The 19038-nt window shown below is 50.5% G+C and overlaps 2 protein-coding genes across 7 annotated transcripts; one reads left to right on the top strand and one right to left on the bottom strand.

Annotated features, from left to right (window-relative positions):
- Positions 1–27: 27 nt before the first annotated feature.
- On the top strand, positions 28–13529 carry spsb3 (splA/ryanodine receptor domain and SOCS box containing 3). 5 transcript variants are annotated; one of them, XM_012970484.3, is made up of 7 exons: positions 28–64; positions 5540–5689; positions 6462–6636; positions 6727–6914; positions 7584–7686; positions 8277–8402; positions 9752–13529. In XM_012970484.3, exons 2-7 carry the CDS (start codon positions 5561–5563, stop codon positions 10111–10113), a joined length of 1083 nt encoding a protein of 360 aa, XP_012825938.1. In that variant the 5' UTR covers positions 28–64; positions 5540–5560; the 3' UTR covers positions 10114–13529.
- Positions 13356–18387, bottom strand: eme2 (essential meiotic structure-specific endonuclease subunit 2). Of its 2 annotated transcripts, XM_012970576.2 has the most exons (9): positions 18280–18387; positions 16963–17514; positions 16627–16763; positions 16102–16194; positions 15841–15965; positions 15473–15584; positions 15041–15156; positions 14646–14835; positions 13356–14428 (listed from the first exon to the last, which is right to left on the bottom strand). In XM_012970576.2, exons 2-9 carry the CDS (start codon positions 17456–17458, stop codon positions 14186–14188), a joined length of 1512 nt encoding a protein of 503 aa, XP_012826030.1. In that variant the 5' UTR covers positions 17459–17514; positions 18280–18387; the 3' UTR covers positions 13356–14185. The 2 variants fall into 2 exon arrangements, with proteins under 2 accessions (XP_012826030.1, NP_001072860.1); NM_001079392.1 differs by lacking the exon at positions 18280–18387 and having other exon boundaries at positions 16963–17473.
- Positions 18388–19038: the final 651 nt, after the last annotated feature.

A 19038-nucleotide genomic window follows, 5' to 3' on the forward strand; every position in this document is an offset into this window, starting at 1 on the left:
AGCAAGGCGACTGACGACTGAACAGGCATCGTTTGCAGACTGACATTGCCCGATAGCCAACTGGGTCAGTGGGCGGGTCTGACTTGCATTGGAGGGCAGGCCGGGGCTGGGTCAGGGGTTACTGTTGACGTCTGTGGCCCGGTAACTATAGGTAGGTGTTGGAGGAACAGGTGGGAGGGGCAGGACGGGGGGTTCGGGAGTCTGTGAGGGCTCCGGGGGGAGAGCTAAGTTTGCCAGGAGGCTACAGTAAATGGTAGGCCCATTGGGAGAGAAGGGGCGTAGGGTGCCAGCCATGGGCTTGGGGCTGTACTCTGGCGGTCAGTGCGGGGAGTGTGGGCTTTACAGACTAGCTCTGACTTGTACATGTTATCAGGGGGCCCTCCTATGGCCAGTGAAAAAGTCACCAAGGCACAGGGATCTGATAGGCCGAATCGCTGCTGCACTCATCAACCAGGCCGTGCGTGTGACAGGCGGGGGGGGATTGGGCAGGTACCACAGACAGACCAGACCAGCCTGGCAGGGGGGGGGGGATTGGGCAGGTACCACAGACAGACCAGCCTGGCAGGGCAGGGGGGGGGGGGATTGGCAGGTACCACAGACAGACCAGCCTGGCAGGGCAGGGGGGGGGGGGGTTGGGCAGGTACCACTGACAGACCAGCCTGGCAGGGCAGGGGGGGGGGATTGGGCAGGTACCACAGACAGACCAGCCTGGCAGGGCAGGGGGGGGGGGGGTTGGGCAGGTACCACTGACAGACCAGCCTGGCAGGGCAGGGGGGGGGGGGGTTGGGCAGGTTACCACAGACAGACCAGCCTGGCAGGGCAGGGGGGGGGATTGGGCAGGTACCACAGACAGACCAGCCTGGCAGGGCAGGGGGGGGGGGTTGGGCAGGTACCACTGACAGACCAGCCTGGCAGGGCAGGGGGGGGGGTTGGGCAGGTACCACAGACAGACCAGCCTGGCAGGGCAGGGGGGGGGGGATTGGGCAGGTACCACAGACAGACCAGCCTGGCAGGGGCAGGGGGGAGGGGTTGGGCAGGTACCACTGACAGACCAGCCTGGTAGGAGCAGGGGGGGGGGGTTGGGCAGGTACCACAGACAGACCAGACCAGCCTGGCAGGGCAGGGGGGGGGGGATTGGGCAGGTACCACTGACAGACCAGCCTGGCAGGGCAGGGGGGAGGGGTTGGGCAGGTACCACTGACAGACCAGCCTGGTAGGGCAGGGGGGAGGGGTTGGGCAGGTACCACTGACAGACCAGCCTGGCAGGGCAGGGGGGGGGGGTTGGGCAGGTACCACAGACAGACCAGCCTGGCAGGGCAGGGGGGGGGGGTTGGGCAGGTACCACTGACAGACCAGCCTGGCAGGGCAGGGGGGGGGGGGTTGGGCAGGTACCACAGACAGACCAGCCTGGCAGGGCAGGGGGGGGGGATTGGGCAGGTACCACAGACAGACCAGCCTGGCAGGGCAGGGGGGGGGGGGGGTTGGGCAGGTACCACTGACAGACCAGCCTGGCAGGGCAGGGGGGAGGGGTTGGGCAGGTACCACTGACAGACCAGCCTGGTAGGGCAGGACCCACTGACAGACCAGCCTGGCAGGGCAGGGGGGGGGGATTGGGCAGGTACCACAGACAGACCAGCCTGGCAGGGCAGGGGGGGGGGGATTGGGCAGGTACCACTGACAGAGGCCAGCCTGGCAGGGCAGGGGGGGGGGATTGGGCAGGTACCACAGACAGACCAGCCTGGCTGGGCAGGGGGGGGGGGTTGGGCAGGTACCACTGACAGACCCAGCCTGGCAGGGGGGGGGATTGGGCAGGTACCACTGACAGACCAGCCTGGCTGGGCAGGGGGGGGGGGGGGGGGGGATTGGGCAGGTACCACAGACAGACCAGCCTGGCAGGGCAGGGGGGGGGGGGATTGGGCAGGTACCACAGACAGACCAGCCTGGCAAGGCAGGGGGGGGGGATTGGGCAGGTACCACAGACAGACCAGACCAGCCTGGCAGGGGGGGGGGGGATTGGGTAGGTACCACAGACAGACCAGCCTGGCAAGGCAGGGGGGGGGGGATTGGGCAGGTACCACAGACAGACCAGCCTGGCTGGGCAGGGGGGGGGTTGGGCAGGTACCACAGACAGACCAGCCTGGCAGGGCAGGGGGGGGGGATTGGGCAGGTACCACAGACAGACCAGCCTGGCAGGGCAGGGGGGGGGGGGTTGGGCAGGTACCACTGACAGACCAGCCTGGCAGGGCAGGGGGGGGGGGGTTGGGGCAGGTACCACAGACAGACCAGCCTGGCAGGGCAGGGGGGGGATTGGGCAGGTACCACAGACAGACCAGCCTGGCAGGGCAGGGGGGGGGGTTGGGCAGGTACCACTGACAGACCAGCCTGGCAGGGCAGGGGGGGGGGTTGGGCAGGTACCACAGACAGACCAGCCTGGCAGGGCAGGGGGGGGGGATTGGGCAGGTACCACAGACAGACCAGCCTGGCAGGGCAGGGGGGAGGGGTTGGGCAGGTACCACTGACAGACCAGCCTGGTAGGGCAGGGGGGGGGGTTGGGCAGGTACCACAGACAGACCAGACCAGCCTGGCAGGGCAGGGGGGGGGGGATTGGGCAGGTACCACTGACAGACCAGCCTGGCAGGGCAGGGGGGAGGGGTTGGGCAGGTACCACTGACAGACCAGCCTGGTAGGGCAGGGGGGAGGGGTTGGGCAGGTACCACTGACAGACCAGCCTGGCAGGGCAGGGGGGGGGGTTGGGCAGGTACCACAGACAGACCAGCCTGGCAGGGCAGGGGGGGGGGGGGGGTTGGGCAGGTACCACTGACAGACCAGCCTGGCAGGGCAGGGGGGGGGGGTTGGGCAGGTACCACAGACAGACCAGCCTGGCAGGGCAGGGGGGGGGGATTGGGCAGGTACCACAGACAGACCAGCCTGGCAGGGCAGGGGGGGGGGGGGGGGGTTGGGCAGGTACCACTGACAGACCAGCCTGGCAGGGCAGGGGGGAGGGGTTGGGCAGGTACCACTGACAGACCAGCCTGGTAGGGCAGGGACCACTGACAGACCAGCCTGGCAGGGCAGGGGGGGGGGGATTGGGCAGGTACCACAGACAGACCAGCCTGGCAGGGCAGGGGGGGGGGATTGGGCAGGTACCACTGACAGAGGCCAGCCTGGCAGGGCAGGGGGGGGGATTGGGCAGGGGGGGGGGATTGGGCAGGTACCACAGACAGACCAGCCTGGCTGGGCAGGGGGGGGGGGTTGGGCAGGTACCACTGACAGACCAGCCTGGCAGGGGGGGGGATTGGGCAGGTACCACTGACAGACCAGCCTGGCTGGGCAGGGGGGGGGGGGGGGATTGGGCAGGTACCACAGACAGACCAGCCTGGCAGGGCAGGGGGGGGGGGATTGGGCAGGTACCACAGACAGACCAGCCTGGCAAGGCAGGGGGGGGGGGATTGGGCAGGTACCACAGACAGACCAGACCAGCCTGGCAGGGGGGGGGGGGGATTGGGTAGGTACCACAGACAGACCAGCCTGGCAAGGCAGGGGGGGGGGGATTGGGCAGGTACCACAGACAGACCAGCCTGGCTGGGCAGGGGGGGGGGTTGGGCAGGTACCACAGACAGACCAGCCTGGCAGGGCAGGGGGGGGGGATTGGGCAGGTACCACTGACAGAGGCCAGCCTGGCAGGGCAGGGGGGGGGGGGATTGGGCAGGTACCACAGACAGACCAGCCTGGCTGGGCAGGGGGGGGGTTGGGCAGGTACCACTGACAGACCAGCCTGGCAGGGCAGGGGGGGGGATTGGGCAGGTACCACAGACAGACCAGCCTGGCAGGGCAGGGGGGGGGGGGGGGATTGGGCAGGTACCACAGACAGACCAGCCTGGCAGGGCAGGGGGGGGGATTGGGCAGGTACCACTGACAGAGGCCAGCCTGGCAGGGCAGGGGGGGGGGGGGATTGGGCAGGTACCACAGACAGACCAGCCTGGCTGGGCAGGGGGGGGGGGGTTGGGCAGGTACCACTGACAGACCAGCCTGGCAGGGCAGGGGGGGGGATTGGGCAGGTACCACTGACAGACCAGCCTGGCTGGGCAGGGGGGGGGGGGATTGGGCAGGTACCACTGACAGAGGCCAGCCTGGCAGGGCAGGGGGGGGGGGGGGATTGGGCAGGTACCACAGACAGACCAGCCTGGCAGGGCAGGGGGGGGGGATTGGGCAGGTACCACTGACAGACCAGCCTGGCAGGGCAGGGGGGGGATTGGGCAGGTACCACAGACAGACCAGCCTGGCTGGGCAGGGGGGGGGGGATTGGGCAGGTACCACAGACAGACCAGCCTGGCTGGGCAGGGGGGGGGGTCGGGCAGGTACCACTGACAGACCAGCCTGGCAGGGCAGGGGGGGGGGTTGGGCAGGTACCACAGACAGACCAGCCTGGCAGGGCAGGGGGGGGGATTGGGCAAGTACCACAGACAGACCAGCCTGGCAAGGCAGGGGGGGGGGGATTGGGCAGGTACCACAGACAGAGGCCTGCCTGGCAGGGAGGGGGGGATTGGGCAGGACCCACAGACAGAGGCCAGCCTGGCAGGGAGGGGGGGGGGGATTGGGCAGGTACCACAGACAGACCAGCCTGGCAGGCAGGGAGGGAGGGGGGGGATTGGGTAGGTACAACAGACAGAGGCCAGCTTGGCAGGGCAGGGGGGGGGAAGGATTGGGCAAGTACCACAGACAGACCAGCCTGGCAGGGCAGGGGGGAGGGATTGGGCAGGTACCACAGACAGAGGCCAGCCTGGCAGGGAGGGGGGGATTGGGCAGGTACCACAGACAGAGGCCAGCCTGGCAGGGAGGGGGGGTTGGGCAGGTACCACAGACAGAGGCCAGCCTGACAGGGCAGGGGGGAAGGGATTGGGCAGGTACCACAAAGGCCAGCCTGGCAGGGAGGGGGGAAGGGATTGGGCAGGTACCACAAAGGCCAGCCTGGCAGGGAGGGGGGGGGGGTTGGGCAGGTACCACAGACAGACCAGCCTGACAGGGCAGGGGGGAGGGATTGGGCAGGTACCACAGACAGAGGCCAGCCTGGCAGGGAGGGGGGGATTGGGCAGGTACCACAGACAGAGGCCAGCCTGGCAGGGAGGGGGGGTTGGGCAGGTACCACAGACAGAGGCCAGCCTGACAGGGCAGGGGGGAAGGGATTGGGCAGGTACCACAAAGGCCAGCCTGGCAGGGAGGGGGGGGGGATTGGGCAGGTACCACAGACAGAGGCCAGCCTGATTGTGACTGATGGCCAAATACAGATTTGCAGATATAATAAACTCACTCACAAAACCCTCATTTATTTCTGTTGGAATTGGCCAGAAACTCACAGGTCAGGCCACTGACACTAAATGAATGAGGGGTGATTCTTTGTGTTCTGTCACCCACCTGCCCACCAGGTACTGTAAGTTGCTTGGACAACAAAATGACTTGAATTCCCCCCCTCCTATGTGCCTTTGCTTTATTGAGAAATATATTGGTTTTCTCTGATCCCAAGGCTTTGTGTTCCCTGCAGGTGCTCCCCAGATAACACAGGATGGCACGTCGTCCACGTAACAGCCGTGCCTGGCGTTTCGTTCTTAGTGGTGTGCGCAGGGATCAGGATGCCCGCTCTCCAACCTTACCAGCAGAGGAGGAAGCATGGGGTTATGACTCTGATGGTCAGGTAAGTGCAAGGAATCTTGGAATTCAATAGATAGTGAATACTATGCCCCCGATGGTAAATTATAAGGATATTATAAGTCACCAAGGAGTTCCATAGTGAGAAAAAGGCACAGGCTGTTATGCAGGTTACATAAGGGCAAGTGTAAATTGCTGTTGGGCCCAACAAGGGAGAGTTACTAGGGGGCCATGGTACAGGTGTGGGATCTGTTATCCAGAAATTATCTGAATTACAGGAAGGCCATCTCCCATAGACTCCATTATAAACAAATAATACTAATTTTTACAAATATTTTTCTTTTTCTGTATAATAATAAAATAGTGCCTTGTACAAATAGATATAAGATATAATTAATCTTTATTGGTGGCAAAACAATCCTATTGAATTTATTTAATGTTAGACTTAAGTTCTGGAGATCAGAAGGGACAGAGAGACCCCTTATCTGGAATACCCCAGGTCCCAATCATTCTGGATAATGGGTCCCATAGCTGTATATGGTTTGACCCTTACCTTGTCGGCAACAAGAAAGCAGATCAGCCATGAGATTGGACTTTTATTGATACAAAAACCATTTGATACTATTCATCTTCCTGTCTGTTCCTTAAACCGCAGCCTGGTTGCTATGGAAAGTTGGACCTTAGCAACTAGATAGCAGAGTAAATTCCAAAATGCAGAACTGCCAAGCAATTAGTAAAATAATTGGAAAAGACTAAAATATAAAGCCTGCAACATGTTTTAGACTGATGATTGTAAAAGGCAAACTCTCTCTTTGCAGCACAGTAACAGTGACTCTGACACAGACCTGCTTCACTTGCCCCCCTCCATCCCTAGCGCTGTGCCTGTGACGGGAGAGTCGTACTGCGATTGCGACAGTCAGAATGATCCCTATTGCTCCAGCCTGCACACTTTCCATCAGATCAAGAGCTGCCAGTGTGGAGAGGAAGACAACTGTAAGAACAAAAGCAAACTGAAATCTCTTCTCCTATACATCCCCTTTGTACATCCCCTAGCCAACATCTCATTTCTTTCTTTACTTATAGACTTCGACTGGGTGTGGGATGATTGCAGTAAATCCACGGCGACCGTACTGAGTTGTGACAACCGGAAGGTCAGTTTCCACATGGAGTACAGCTGCGGCACCGCGGCCATACGCGGCAACAGAATGCTCACCGAAGGGCAGCACTTCTGGGAGATCAAGATGACATCCCCAGTCTATGGCACAGATATGGTATGTACCAAAAGGCTTTCCTCTTGCACAGAGTCAAGGTTATGTGATTGTGTTCCCAAACAACACTGGGTGCTTAGCATTGCCTTTACATGAAAAAGTACAAAGAAAAAAAATTAACCCATTTTGCATAAAAAACAAGGACAAGAACAACTTTAGCCATCTGTTTTACTGCAAGTAGTCTAACACCTATATGTAATAAAAGGCACTATGTTTGCCCAGTAGTAGTAACCTATATCAGCTAATAAGATGTTGGCTTCTAAACAGGTGCTATGGGTTACTGCTCCTGTGCAAACTTTTATTACATAACCCCTTAAGTTTTTTCCTGGTCCAGTGGTCTCAGTTGAAGAAAACCGTGGAAAAAAAATAGTGAAATAGACTTTCCTTTTCATTTAAAAGTATGAAAGTATCCATAAATATATAGTGCAAATACAACACACACACACGTTTTCTGCTTTGACAATCCTCCTAGGAAAACTATGTCATAATACTTAGCTTTCCTGTATGAGAAATCCATTCCCGTTTCAGCAAAATCAATCTGTACGGACCTGGCTTTGCGCATGGGGGCAGTATTATGCTGAAACAGAAAAGAGCCTTCCCCAAACTTTTGCCACAATGAAGGGAGCATGGAATTATCAAGAGTGTCATTGCTGTTGTGCTTTTTACTTTTAGATGGTTGGCATTGGGACTTCCGATGTGAACCTAGATAAATATCGTCACACGTTTTGCAGCCTTTTGGGCAAGGATGCAGAGAGCTGGGGACTCTCTTACACAGGTAAATTGTTGCAATAAAAAAAGGTACAATTTCTGCATAAGTTTGGAAATTTCAAATGTGCCTTTGTAGCAGGCCTCATTCACCAGTTAGATGCAAAAGGCACTGTTTCATTCTAAAGGTGGCCATACACAGTAGGATTCGCTCATTTGGCAAGGTCACCAAACAAGCAACTGTTCCCCCTAAACCAATGAGCTGATGCTGTGGCCCCGATCTGACTTAAAAATCAAACCTACTTGATCGATACCTGGCCAATTTTCAGCCAGATATTGGTCAGGTAGGGCCGTCGGGGGTCCCCATACAGGGGCAGATAAGCTGCCGACTCAGTGTAAAGGACGCGAATCAGCAGCTGAAATCTACCTGTGTATGGCCACCTTAAGTCACTAGAACTCTCACTAATGATCCAGTTGCACTTTTGTTAGTCTTCCAGATTGCAAACCCAGTACCCCTTTGTGTACAGTAGATCAAACTGCGCAGTACTTAGGGCCAGGATAAACTGGACATTAAGGGCCAATTAAGTCTGATTAGAATATCTTGAGATCTGTTACACTGCAACAATTCAATAAAAATCAATTAATTTTACTTTCTATTAGGCCTTCTCCAGCACAAGGGAGACAAAAGCAACTTCTCCTCACGCTTTGGCCAAGGCTCCATTATTGGAGTGCACCTGGACACATGGCATGGAGTGTTAACTTTCTATAAAAACAGGAAATGCATCGGTGAGAATCATCTGCTTTTTTTCCATCTGTTTGTGCCAGGCTCTAATTATTTTTAAAGTCGGATTATTTACTGGCAATAGCCATACATGATGTGCTCCGGTAAGCTAGTTTCCTAGAATCTCATTGGAGGGAAAAGGACAACTCTGGTTGGCTAATGACCACACTGGCCTGTGTAAGCAGTAAGTCAGTGCTGTCCAACTTTTGTGGAGGGCTGATAATGGAAGCCAGTTTTGACCACTCCCTTTTTTAAACCACATCCATGTTATCTCAAGAAATTTTAGGACCATACCCACATTAATGGTTGGTGCTCACTGCAGGGATATCCCCCATCACTCATATGTGAAAAAAGTTCAAAGTCATATTAAGACATACCCTTAGATCCATATGCCTTCTCCTCCCCTGTGAGTAGCACATCAACCCCCAGCACATAATTACATGCCTTAGGGACCCCCTAACAACAACACAGGCAGGGTAGAGCAGGCGGAGTATGGCACACACAGGCAGGGTAGAGCAGGGCAGGATGAGTAGGGAAGGAAACAGGGAAACCTGTGGTCTGAGATGTGAACAATGCAGGGAGGCCCAGTTAATCTCAGTACTGATACCTTTTTACCCTGTTTATACAAAGGTAAGGGGGGGGGGGGGGCATGGTCCACCACTTGGACAGAACTGCAGTAAGTGATTGGCCTGTGTTGTTGGTCAGTAGTAAGTCACCTGATCACATTACTTCTAGTGACCACACTGGCCTATGTATTTACGGTGCCATGTGATTCCATGCACACAATGTGCCTTTTTTCGAGCTTTGAATTGTAATTTCTACCCATGTTTTGATCATATTTAATAGGCAAGCTCCCATGCAGCATTCCTTTTTTCCATGAGGGCCTTATTTGAAATCTTCAAACTATCGTCTCTTCATCATTCTACAAACAGTTTGACAGTTTGCAGTTGGTCTTCATTTTTTATTTGTGTTTTTTTTTTATTATTAACACTTTGTTCAGCTGTTTAGCAGCTACCTGGTTGCTAGGGTCCAAATTACCCTAGAAACCAGGTAGAGGTTCAAAGGCAAAACTAGAAAATGAATAGGAGAGGACCTGAATAGAAAGATAACTAGTTTAGGCCCTAGAACAGGATACACCCCCTCAACCAAAATGGTCAAATGCAACAAAGAAAGTATCCCATAACCACCCCTTTAAGGCTCTGGTAGATGGGACCTTTCGGTTGTGACTAGTCAGTAGTTAAAAGAAAGCAATCATGCTGTAAAGGTAATAGAGCCACTCGCAGCTTTAGGACAATGCTGTGAATTTAGGAAATGAATGTGTTTGTTACTAACGGGAGTCTCTGTATTGTAACAGGTGTCGCGGCCACACAACTGAGGAACAAAAAGCTCTTCCCTATGGTCTGTTCCACAGCAGCTAAGAGCAGCATGAAGGTGATTCGCTCCTGCTGCTGCCGCACCTCGCTCCAGTACCTCTGCTGCGCCCGCCTGCGCCAGTTGCTTCCAGACTCTGTGGACTCTCTGGAGGTCCTTCCCCTCCCTCCTGGTCTCAAACAAGTGCTGGGTAATAAGCTGGGATGGGTTCTGCAAATGGGTTCAAACCGCTCCAACCAACACAAAGGCGACACCTCAGCGACCACCTCCTGTGGGAGCGACTCAGACAGCAGCTGCACACCCGGACAGGACGACTGTCAGCGCAAGCGATGCCGCAGGATTTAAGCGGGAGGGAGTTCTGTCGCGACTCTCCACCCGGCAGGCCGAACATCTCACTGTGAACATTACGATGGACAAACGAAAGTCCCTTGTACCTCGTTACTAGGGAGTGAAATTAAAACAATGGGAATGCAGGAAATGGGTTTCCATTTCGCTTATTTGTTATTCTTTGAATGACTGAGAATAATGGTGCTTAAGTATTTCTGCTCACCCAAAGTTTGGTCTCAGCTGATGTTTTAAGAGGCGACAGTCCTAACGATTGTGATGCACAGAACTATCCTCATTCTGAACTCTAGGGCAACAACAGGAAGTGCCCTTTTGTGTTTCCCATGCAAACCATTAAACTGACAGCTCACAAGGGTGGAATTGTTCTTAAGGAGTGAACTGGGCCAGCCCGGAAAGATCCACACATGTGATTATTACCTTTTATAGATGGTATCACTGAAACAGAATAAGTACCCGCCACGGTTTTTATTTTATTTTTGTTCAACGGTTACCCTTTTATAATGCGTCTGACTCTGTGGAACATTCAGGGGGCAGTGAACGGTAACCTGTGACACAGATTTGGGCCGACTGACACCCAACAACATCGGTTGTGTGAAAATGCAGAGATGTAGCCGCGGGTGATGTGCCACAGGTTAGGCATCGCTGCCTTCAAAGATTCATTTTCTTCCTGTTACTGGCCATCTCCATACAGGAAACATCTGTCTTGCAACAATGTAATATAATGTATTCCTAATAGACCTGAACTATAGAGGCAAAGCCAGCTAAAACCTGCAGCCCATTGATGGGGAATAAGCCTCCTTTATAGCACGGTGTAGGAGCATATTTGGGAGTCAAATGCCACTTATGCATATGCATAGTTATGCACTTAAAAATGGTGGCATCGAGTCCCACAAGATATTGTGCCTATGCTCCATACAATAAAGAAGGGGGTTTGTTCTCTATTGATGCTCTCCTGTGGGACAGTCCTGGTTTCTTGTTTGTTACACTACTCCCATCATCCCAATTGTGATATACTGTGATTGGAGCATAGCTGGCGTCTGGGAGGGCTGGAACATTTCTGGCTGGAACAGCATTTTAGGGAGGGACTGTGAGATCCATGTAACCCCAAGCCTCACTATAGCTCCCACATGGGAATGCTGAGTGATTGGGCTCCCCTTGTTTTTGTTGACCCCCATGTGCTTTAGCACCACACTTTTTTTTAAAGGCATGTTTCGTAAGAAGCCAGAGTAGAGTCATATTGTGAGCAGATAAGGTAAGTGTGCTTTAAATACCTACTGACCATGCATTTTACTGCATGACACACATGATGACTTCTGCCAGCTCAAATTTAGCTTATTATAGACTTTTTATTTTAGGGAAGAAGCCTGTCTCTAAAAATATCTGACTTCCTTCAGATGCTCTGCTGGGGACTAACCAGGGGAGGATTAAGTAAAAGCTGGGGCCCTGAGCTGTTCTTAGGATAAGGGCCCCACAGGGAAAGCACAGGCAACTCCACCATGCTGTTCTTTTTTGGCTACTCTGTTCTCTTTTAAATGGTTTACACCCACATTCTGTCGGCTCTCTAACGTGCAATGCTGCTGTAGTATGTGAAGTGAAAGTAGGCACTCATTCCTAAAGTAGAGCAGGAACTTTGCCCCATCTATGTGATAGCAGCGGACTGACAGAAGGCAGGCAGACCCCCACTTTGTTTTAGGCTGTCGCCACCTACAGGAAGTTGGTAGAAGCGATAATGTTCCAGCAAAAGGGGCTTGGTAATGTCACAGGACGCAGAGTCTTCAGCATCCATACCACCCTAATGGGGTGTCCCTTAGGCAGTTTGGGAGTCAGGGTGGTCTTAGGGTCACTCTAGTGGCCCTTATGGTAAACCACTATTGGGCCCAACAAAAAATAGCCTAAATATAGGGACCACGAACCATGTTGCTTTTAGAAACGGTGTGTATATGGGGACGGGTTTTCCGGGTTTCTCGTTCTGGCCTTCTTATTCATGTGCTGTAATTGCTACCATGACCCATTGATTATAGGTGGGCCCTTGCTATTTTACATTTTGCTAAATCTAATAAGCTGTGTCAAATGATCAGTCCTGTTGAGACAATTGGCCTGTATCAAATCATCTTTGTATTTCAATATCAGCCCCTCCTGTGCTCCTAAATGCGGCCCCCAGTGATGCAGGCAGTGTGTCCTGAACTACAAACTATTTGCTCAGGAAACAATGTTCTTGATGGAGAGAGCTGTATACCAGAGGTATGAGTGTTTGTGTGACCTTTGATACCTGGAAATGGTGCTCTAAATATGAGACTTAGTAATGATATCCTGGTGGCTCAGCTCCCCTGCTACTCACAAGCGGCTTATGGCAATGCTGATGAATCTAAACAGATTGACTGCCATCTTTCTGGATTGCAGGACTGATTTCATTTTCATGCACAGTATTTGTGTAGACATGGGGAATAGACAACAGGCATCTCCCTAGTTCCATCTAAGCTACCACTCCCAGTAACCCCTGCCAGGCCACTGGAAACTAGTTCTGTAGCAGTTGGAGGCCTCTTTGTGAGCCTTTATTGGGTAAGGGAAAAACCAGCTTTGCTCATATGCTGAGCATATTCCAGAGAGGTCCCCAAGGCCATGTGTTGGAAATGACAGAAAATGAATGATACCAAAGTAATCAGAATGCTCTGGAAGAGAATGAAATTGTAAATGGGCAGATCTACCTTACCAGAAGACCAGTATTTACAGAGATTATATACAATGTAATTGACAGTTGGCACACAAGGGAATCATGAAGGTTTTGTAAAACCATACCCAGCAATTTGGGACCCTAAATGTTGCTTTATTGTACCGGGCCCCAGAAATGACAGCTAGTACCTATTGCAAAAGTGTTTTAGACCCTTTTTTCTTAACCTTGGGTCCCCAGCTGTTGCTGACTACAACCCCCATCATGCTTTAGTCCCTGAATGAATGTTGAAGAATGCAAGAAGTTGTAGACTGGGACAACAGAAAAAGGCCATGGTGCTATACATGGAATTGTATGGCAACATTATTGAACATTCTACTTGGAAAATGTTGGCCAGCACTGATTTATACCATAGGTATACAGCAAATCCATTCTGTTGCAAACAATACAGCCTAAATTTACTGTGCTGAAATCCTCTTCCTGTGCCCTCCGACACTGGCTCACTTGGTTATAGAATGACACACATTGAATTGACACGCCTGTAAAATGTAATTGAAAAACTGTAAAGCTTGACTGTTTTCTTAATTTGCTTTTATATTTTATTTGCAATATATAATGTTTCTCAAGGTTTACTCTTCTGTATTCTATAAAAAAAAAACAGTCTGTCTGATTGATGGAAGGTCTTATAGCAGAAAACAAATAGACAAGTGTTGTGTGTGTACATATATAAATATATCCCAAAACCGCATTGCTGCCTCTTCTTTTGGACTGGCATTTAACACAGGGAGGAGATCAGTAGTAAATGTGCCAATGCGGGGTCAGGCTGGACTGCCAGTGTACCCATAGGTCAATAGGAAAAGGTTAATGCCTACCCTTATTCCCACCATAGGCAGATATATAAGGCCTATAACACATGTGCCATCTCCTTTCTATGAGACAACATTCAAGTATTTGTATTAGTGTCACAAAAGTTGCAGAAAACTACAAGGCCCTTCCAAGCACCAGATTTTACCTGTCCCCTAACTAGCAGTTAACTCTTCATTTTAAAAGAGTGCCAAACCTCTGGCTGGGGTATTATTTGCCTTTTGCCCCCCTCCCCAAACCTGATGTCAAATTCTGAGGCATCGGGAAGAGTAGCTGCCAGTGGATCAGTAACGGGTGTCTGCTGGGAAGCAGGGGTGCAATGGCTAGACTTAAGTTTCTCTTTATAGAGCTTATTAAAGTCATAGTGACATGTTCCTGATAAATGTGGAAAGTGTCACTATCACTTTAAAGGTCCCAAATATTATGGCAAAACTGGAGTTATTATGCTGAGCCACAATGAATGTTTCCCGGAGGTATGGAATGGACCCACATAGATCAGCACTGTACTGAGTGCCTACATGAGACAGGGTATCTCACAGCTTATGAGTTCAAATCCAGTACCAGTTCTGGGTTTTTGGATGTCATTAAAAGCCAGATCCTTCGCGATAAATCAGGGCCAATGCGTCTCTCTCGACCGGGGACTTGGTCACCCTCTTGGGCAATATCGGCTACCTCTCTAGGGTCTTCCGCCTTCTGTGTGACACCAGTGTTATTGTCTTGTGGGATCCGTAAGTCGGTGAGCAGGGACATTCTCTCACGGTCTGAACCACATGCAGAATAAGCCTTGTGGAAAGGAGAGGTGCAAAGACAGGAGTGGGTAGGAGAAGAGGAGAGTATGAGAAAGTTGTAACTGGATTGTGTATCTAACAGAACAAGGAGATGATGTGTAATTGTATGCAGTTGAAAATAAAGAGTCCCTTTTTGTCCCAGAGTGTAACAAATGAAATACATACCTCTTTATTAGAAGGACAAATTATAAACACCATTCTGTCCCACTAACCTGCATGAGAAGCTGAGGAGATGGGTAGGCCTGGCTCACCACCGCAGCCATTGCTGGACTAACTCTGTTAAGCTGCTGGATTTGTCTCCTCCATGTCAGGGGCAAACCGGTGAGCACTCCACGGGGTCCCCACCCTCTCCAGCTTCCAGCCGAGGTACAAAATGAGAAGGTCTGAGCTTCCCAGTGCTTCCTAAAGAGACATAGGATAACGTGCGTTAGACATTAAGTTTCTAGCAAACATGATGGACACTTACATGATGTACCGGTGCTAATGCTAGATTTCCATAGGGATCAATGGGTGAGATTGGGTTTTTTGCTCTTCTATTGTTAGTGCAGAGAACCGTGGCAGTCAAAATGCTCCAAAGAGCACATGTGCCATTGTCCTTAGCACTCACCTGAAAGGCCGCTGGGCTATACTCTTTGTCACTGCACATACATGTTGGCCCAGCTCTTTCCACGTGTCCAAGCATAACACTTCTGTATTGTAATGGAGCTGTAGGAAGACAAGGGCCTACAGAGTAATACACAGGGAGTAAATATATTAGATTCATAGGCAGAGAAACCATTAAAGTTATTAACCAGCCATTCAAAGCAGTCTGTGTAGAAATTGTTTCCATGCACATGTACAAAGGGCAATTATGCAAGCAGCCACAGCATCAAAACAATGGCAGTATTTTATAATTACAATGGCTTAAAAGCACTCATACTGTTCTGATCACCTCTAAAGACCCCCATTCTATACAAAGCAAAGGAACAATTTTTCAAAACACTAGAAATAAGCCTACTGCCAATAACTGTAAGAGATTTTCAAAGGTTTTCAAACACACCTCCTGTATCTGCTGCCGAGTTGCACGAGTAGCTGACTGGTCCTTATTAGAGTCACGGCCCTCCGCAGCATCCAATGACTGTCTCTGTATCTGGCGGGAGAGCCTCTCACACCTGCGGTTTCAAAAGAGATAAGACAAAATTTCTTCTTTTTGATCCAATTATAGCACAAGATTTACCAAGATTTAAAGGTGATTTTAGCCATCAGGCATTTTTTTAAGCCGCCATGTCTCCGCTTCCACTTAAGTTAGGTCAGGTTTCCAGATCCTCCGCGATACCCTGCTGTTTCTCACCCCCACAGTAGATGCCATGTTATTGTAAGCAATTTTCCATTGTAATAACCTTTTTATACTGACTTTACGGCACTTACCATCGATATTCTTGCAGTCCTATAATTACCAGGGTAACTTTCTTGTGTGGGTTCTTTGCAGGAATCGAAAACACAGACCCAGGTATTTCCTCCATCTCATTGCCAACACAGAAATAATATGGAGCCTGAAATGTAGACATCTGTGTTACTGCCTAACTCAGGGATCCTCACTGGCTCTGCTGAACTACAACCCCAAACGCAGAAGAGAACAACAGATGTTTGTTACCTTATAACTTTATTTTACACATCTAAAGATCTCACCTGCGCATAAGTGCGTACGCTACTTAAATAACTCTTTGGCTCCACCAAAACCAGCAACTGATCCTCTTCTTCCTCTTTCATGTCCATTCCCTCCTGGATAAGACAAAAACATGTTCAGTGCTTAATAGACGAAAAGAGCTCTGAAAAGGAAGCAATAGCCTAATTATTAGCAGGCATTTTAGCTCAGTTTTATTTAATAATAAGATTGATGGCTGTATTACTTAATGTAACAGGGCTGCTGTTACACTAGAGATTTTCTTCTCAGCATCTTCTAGCAATTGTAGGTCAGCAACATTGCCATCCATTCCAAGATACAGGATAAATAACACAGCAAGTTGCTGCCTGCGCTTCAAAACTCCCAAATCAGTACCTACCAGTCAGCCCAAAAGCTGTATGCTCCCCATGGAAGTGGGTACTAGGGAGTTACATGGGGTGAATGTCCTAGATATTCATATTAGAGGTTCCAGAAGACTTGGTAGCCTGTTCTAGGCTAGCACTGAGTAGCATTAAATAAAGCTGACTTACTATACAGGTCCAGTCAGCAGGCATTTCCCTTCTCCAGCTGATGCTCTGTGGCACGGAGTGGGGCTCAATAGAATAATTATACTCTGCCACTCTCAGGGCTTCCAGTACATCTTCTGATCCTGCATCTTCAAGCAGACCTAGAGGTTAAAAAAAAAAGTCACTCAGTAAAAACCATGTTTTACCTGAAAGGTGATTTTTTTTTTCAATTTCTGAAATACAGTAGAAAGTGGAACTGTTCCTTCTCTATCCTGTAATGAATGGGAATTCTGGAAATCACATCATAGATTTAACAATAATGTAACTTGCTCATGTGGAATAATAAAAGTCCTTTCCCACCTGCATCAACCTTGACCACCATGTACTTCCCACACTGGTCTGGTCTCAGGAGCTTCAAAGCCAAGTTGGTTTCCTTCCGTCTCTCTCTTTCTATCTTCTCCAGTTCTTTCTTTTGGGCTTTCTCTTGCCTCTTTAGCTCCCGCTGTCGTTTCTTTTCTTCGGCTTGCTCCTGTTCAGCTGCCACTTGTTCTGGGGTCTTTTTCTTTCGGGACCTTCTGGTTGGACTTGGGGTGGTTGAAGTGGGAGGAGGAAGGACAAGATTTTTAGTTTTTTCTTCAACATCAGGCTGTTGTGCTGGGTCTTTCTGGACACCTAATAATTGATCTGTTGCTTCTATATTCACTATGGGTCCTTTCCGGGACTCTGTTTGGGGTTTATTTGTCTCTTCTTCATTGTCGGAGTCTGATATTTCCCATGTGGCGGCTCGTCGGATCAGCTTCCTTGGAGATGGGTCTGGACTGCTCCTGCCTGTTTCCCTTTCCTGTTTTGTTTCCATCTTCGACCTCACTTATTGCCAGATGTCATTCTCCTCCTGAATAAATCCATCCCTCACTGAGAAGAAAGTAAGCAAATAACATTTACAACATAATTATGTGTACATAGTTATAGCTATATATTTACATATAAAGAGGGAGATGTAATAGGTGCAACATTTGCTCCAGTTCTAGTAACCCATAGCAACTACTGAGTAGGCATTTATTACAAGTGTCCCCGATTTTTTTTTTAACAGAAACCTTAGCGTAGACTTTTCCGTGCATTGCATTCATGCAGTAGGAATATTGTACATACAGTAAATATACAAATAACCAGGACCCTGGGAAATAGAGGCTTAAAAAACCCTTCATCTTGTCTTGATACACCTGCTATCTATACAACTATCTTACCTACAACTGCCTGATTGTGGTCAGTTGCTTCAGGCAGCAATTATTGCAGCTTCAGGTGTAAAAAAGCCCCAAATGTCTAACTAAATGTGCATTGTTTCAGGTAGGGACTACAGCTTGCACCAAATGATCTGTAGGTAGTTGTGCCCAAACAGCTAATAAACCCACCTGCTGCAGGGCAGTTAAGCACCCAGTTCACACTGCAAAGCTTTCTCTGTAAAACACTTAGCTATACATTGGTACTATATAAATAACCAAAAGCTCCCTGTCTGTAGGTAAAACATTATTTGGACACATGGTTATTATCAGCCCTGCAGCATGGAGTTTCACAGGCATATAATGACTCCTAACCCATGACCTGATTGTACACACTATGGCATAGGTTGGGCATTAAACACAACAGTTTATGTTTATAGAATGCAAAACAAGACAATACCTTCCTTTCTATGCTATTCTCCCTGCCATGTCATGTTGGGCTGGGAGTTTCTCACTGGGCTCCCTCTTTGTGTGGAGCTCTATAACCACGCCCATGTGCTGGCAAAACCAGTTATACAGGAAGTCAATCTGCTCTGCTTCATTGCCAGCAATGATGTCATCACAGCAGGACATGATTGATAAAATCCTGCGTTACGTACTGTTGTCTGTACATGGCGCTCCCAACTTTCCCATTTTCTCACTTATGTTAATAATATGGTGCAGGCAAGACTCTGCCCTGGGTTACTATTGTAATTACTACTGATTATTTATAAAGCACCAACATATTCTGCAGTGCTGTACAATAAAATGGGCAGACCAATTAACAGTATTACAGAAATAAAACTATTAAAAACAATACCAAGCATACATTAAGATATGGCTCATGAATCCCTTAGCAGCTAATTCGGCAGCTAATCGGCCCGTGTATGGGGACCTCAAGTCGCGGACAGGTTTGGGCTGAACCCCACTCGATCGGGCAGGTTAGAAAATCTAGTCGGATCGGGGACCGCATCGGCTCGTTGATGCAGTCCCCGAACCGACTGCCCCATTGCTGCCAATATAATTAGATCGTTTGGCCCCAGGGCCTACACGCTCCCCGATATCGCCCACCCGTAGGTGGGGATATCGGGTAAAGATTCGTTCGCTTGGCAATCTCGCCAAGTAATCAAATCTTAACGTGTATGGGCACCTTACAGAAGCTGTGAGGATGTCGGCCTGC

The sequence above is a fragment of the Xenopus tropicalis genome, chromosome 9, assembly GCF_000004195.4.
Source record: "Xenopus tropicalis strain Nigerian chromosome 9, UCB_Xtro_10.0, whole genome shotgun sequence".
Classification (NCBI taxonomy): domain Eukaryota; kingdom Metazoa; phylum Chordata; class Amphibia; order Anura; family Pipidae; genus Xenopus; species Xenopus tropicalis.

Excerpts from the sequence above, each read along its gene's own strand:
- spsb3 (XM_012970484.3), top strand. The coding sequence starts at position 5,561 with ATGGCACGTCGTCCACGTAACAGCCGTGCCTGGCGTTTCGTTCTTAGT. Across the intron at positions 6,637-6,726 it reads GTGTGGAGAGGAAGACAACT|ACTTCGACTGGGTGTGGGAT; the intron begins GTAAGAACAAAA and ends CTTTACTTATAG. Across the intron at positions 7,687-8,276 it reads CTGGGGACTCTCTTACACAG|GCCTTCTCCAGCACAAGGGA; the intron begins GTAAATTGTTGC and ends ACTTTCTATTAG.
- eme2 (XM_012970576.2), bottom strand. The coding sequence starts at position 17,458 with ATGGAAACAAAACAGGAAAGGGAAACAGGCAGGAGCAGTCCAGACCCA. Across the intron at positions 16,195-16,626 it reads CTGCTGACTGGACCTGTATA|GAGGGAATGGACATGAAAGA; the intron begins GTAAGTCAGCTT and ends TGTCTTATCCAG. Across the intron at positions 15,585-15,840 it reads GGACTGCAAGAATATCGATG|GTGTGAGAGGCTCTCCCGCC; the intron begins GTAAGTGCCGTA and ends TTGAAACCGCAG.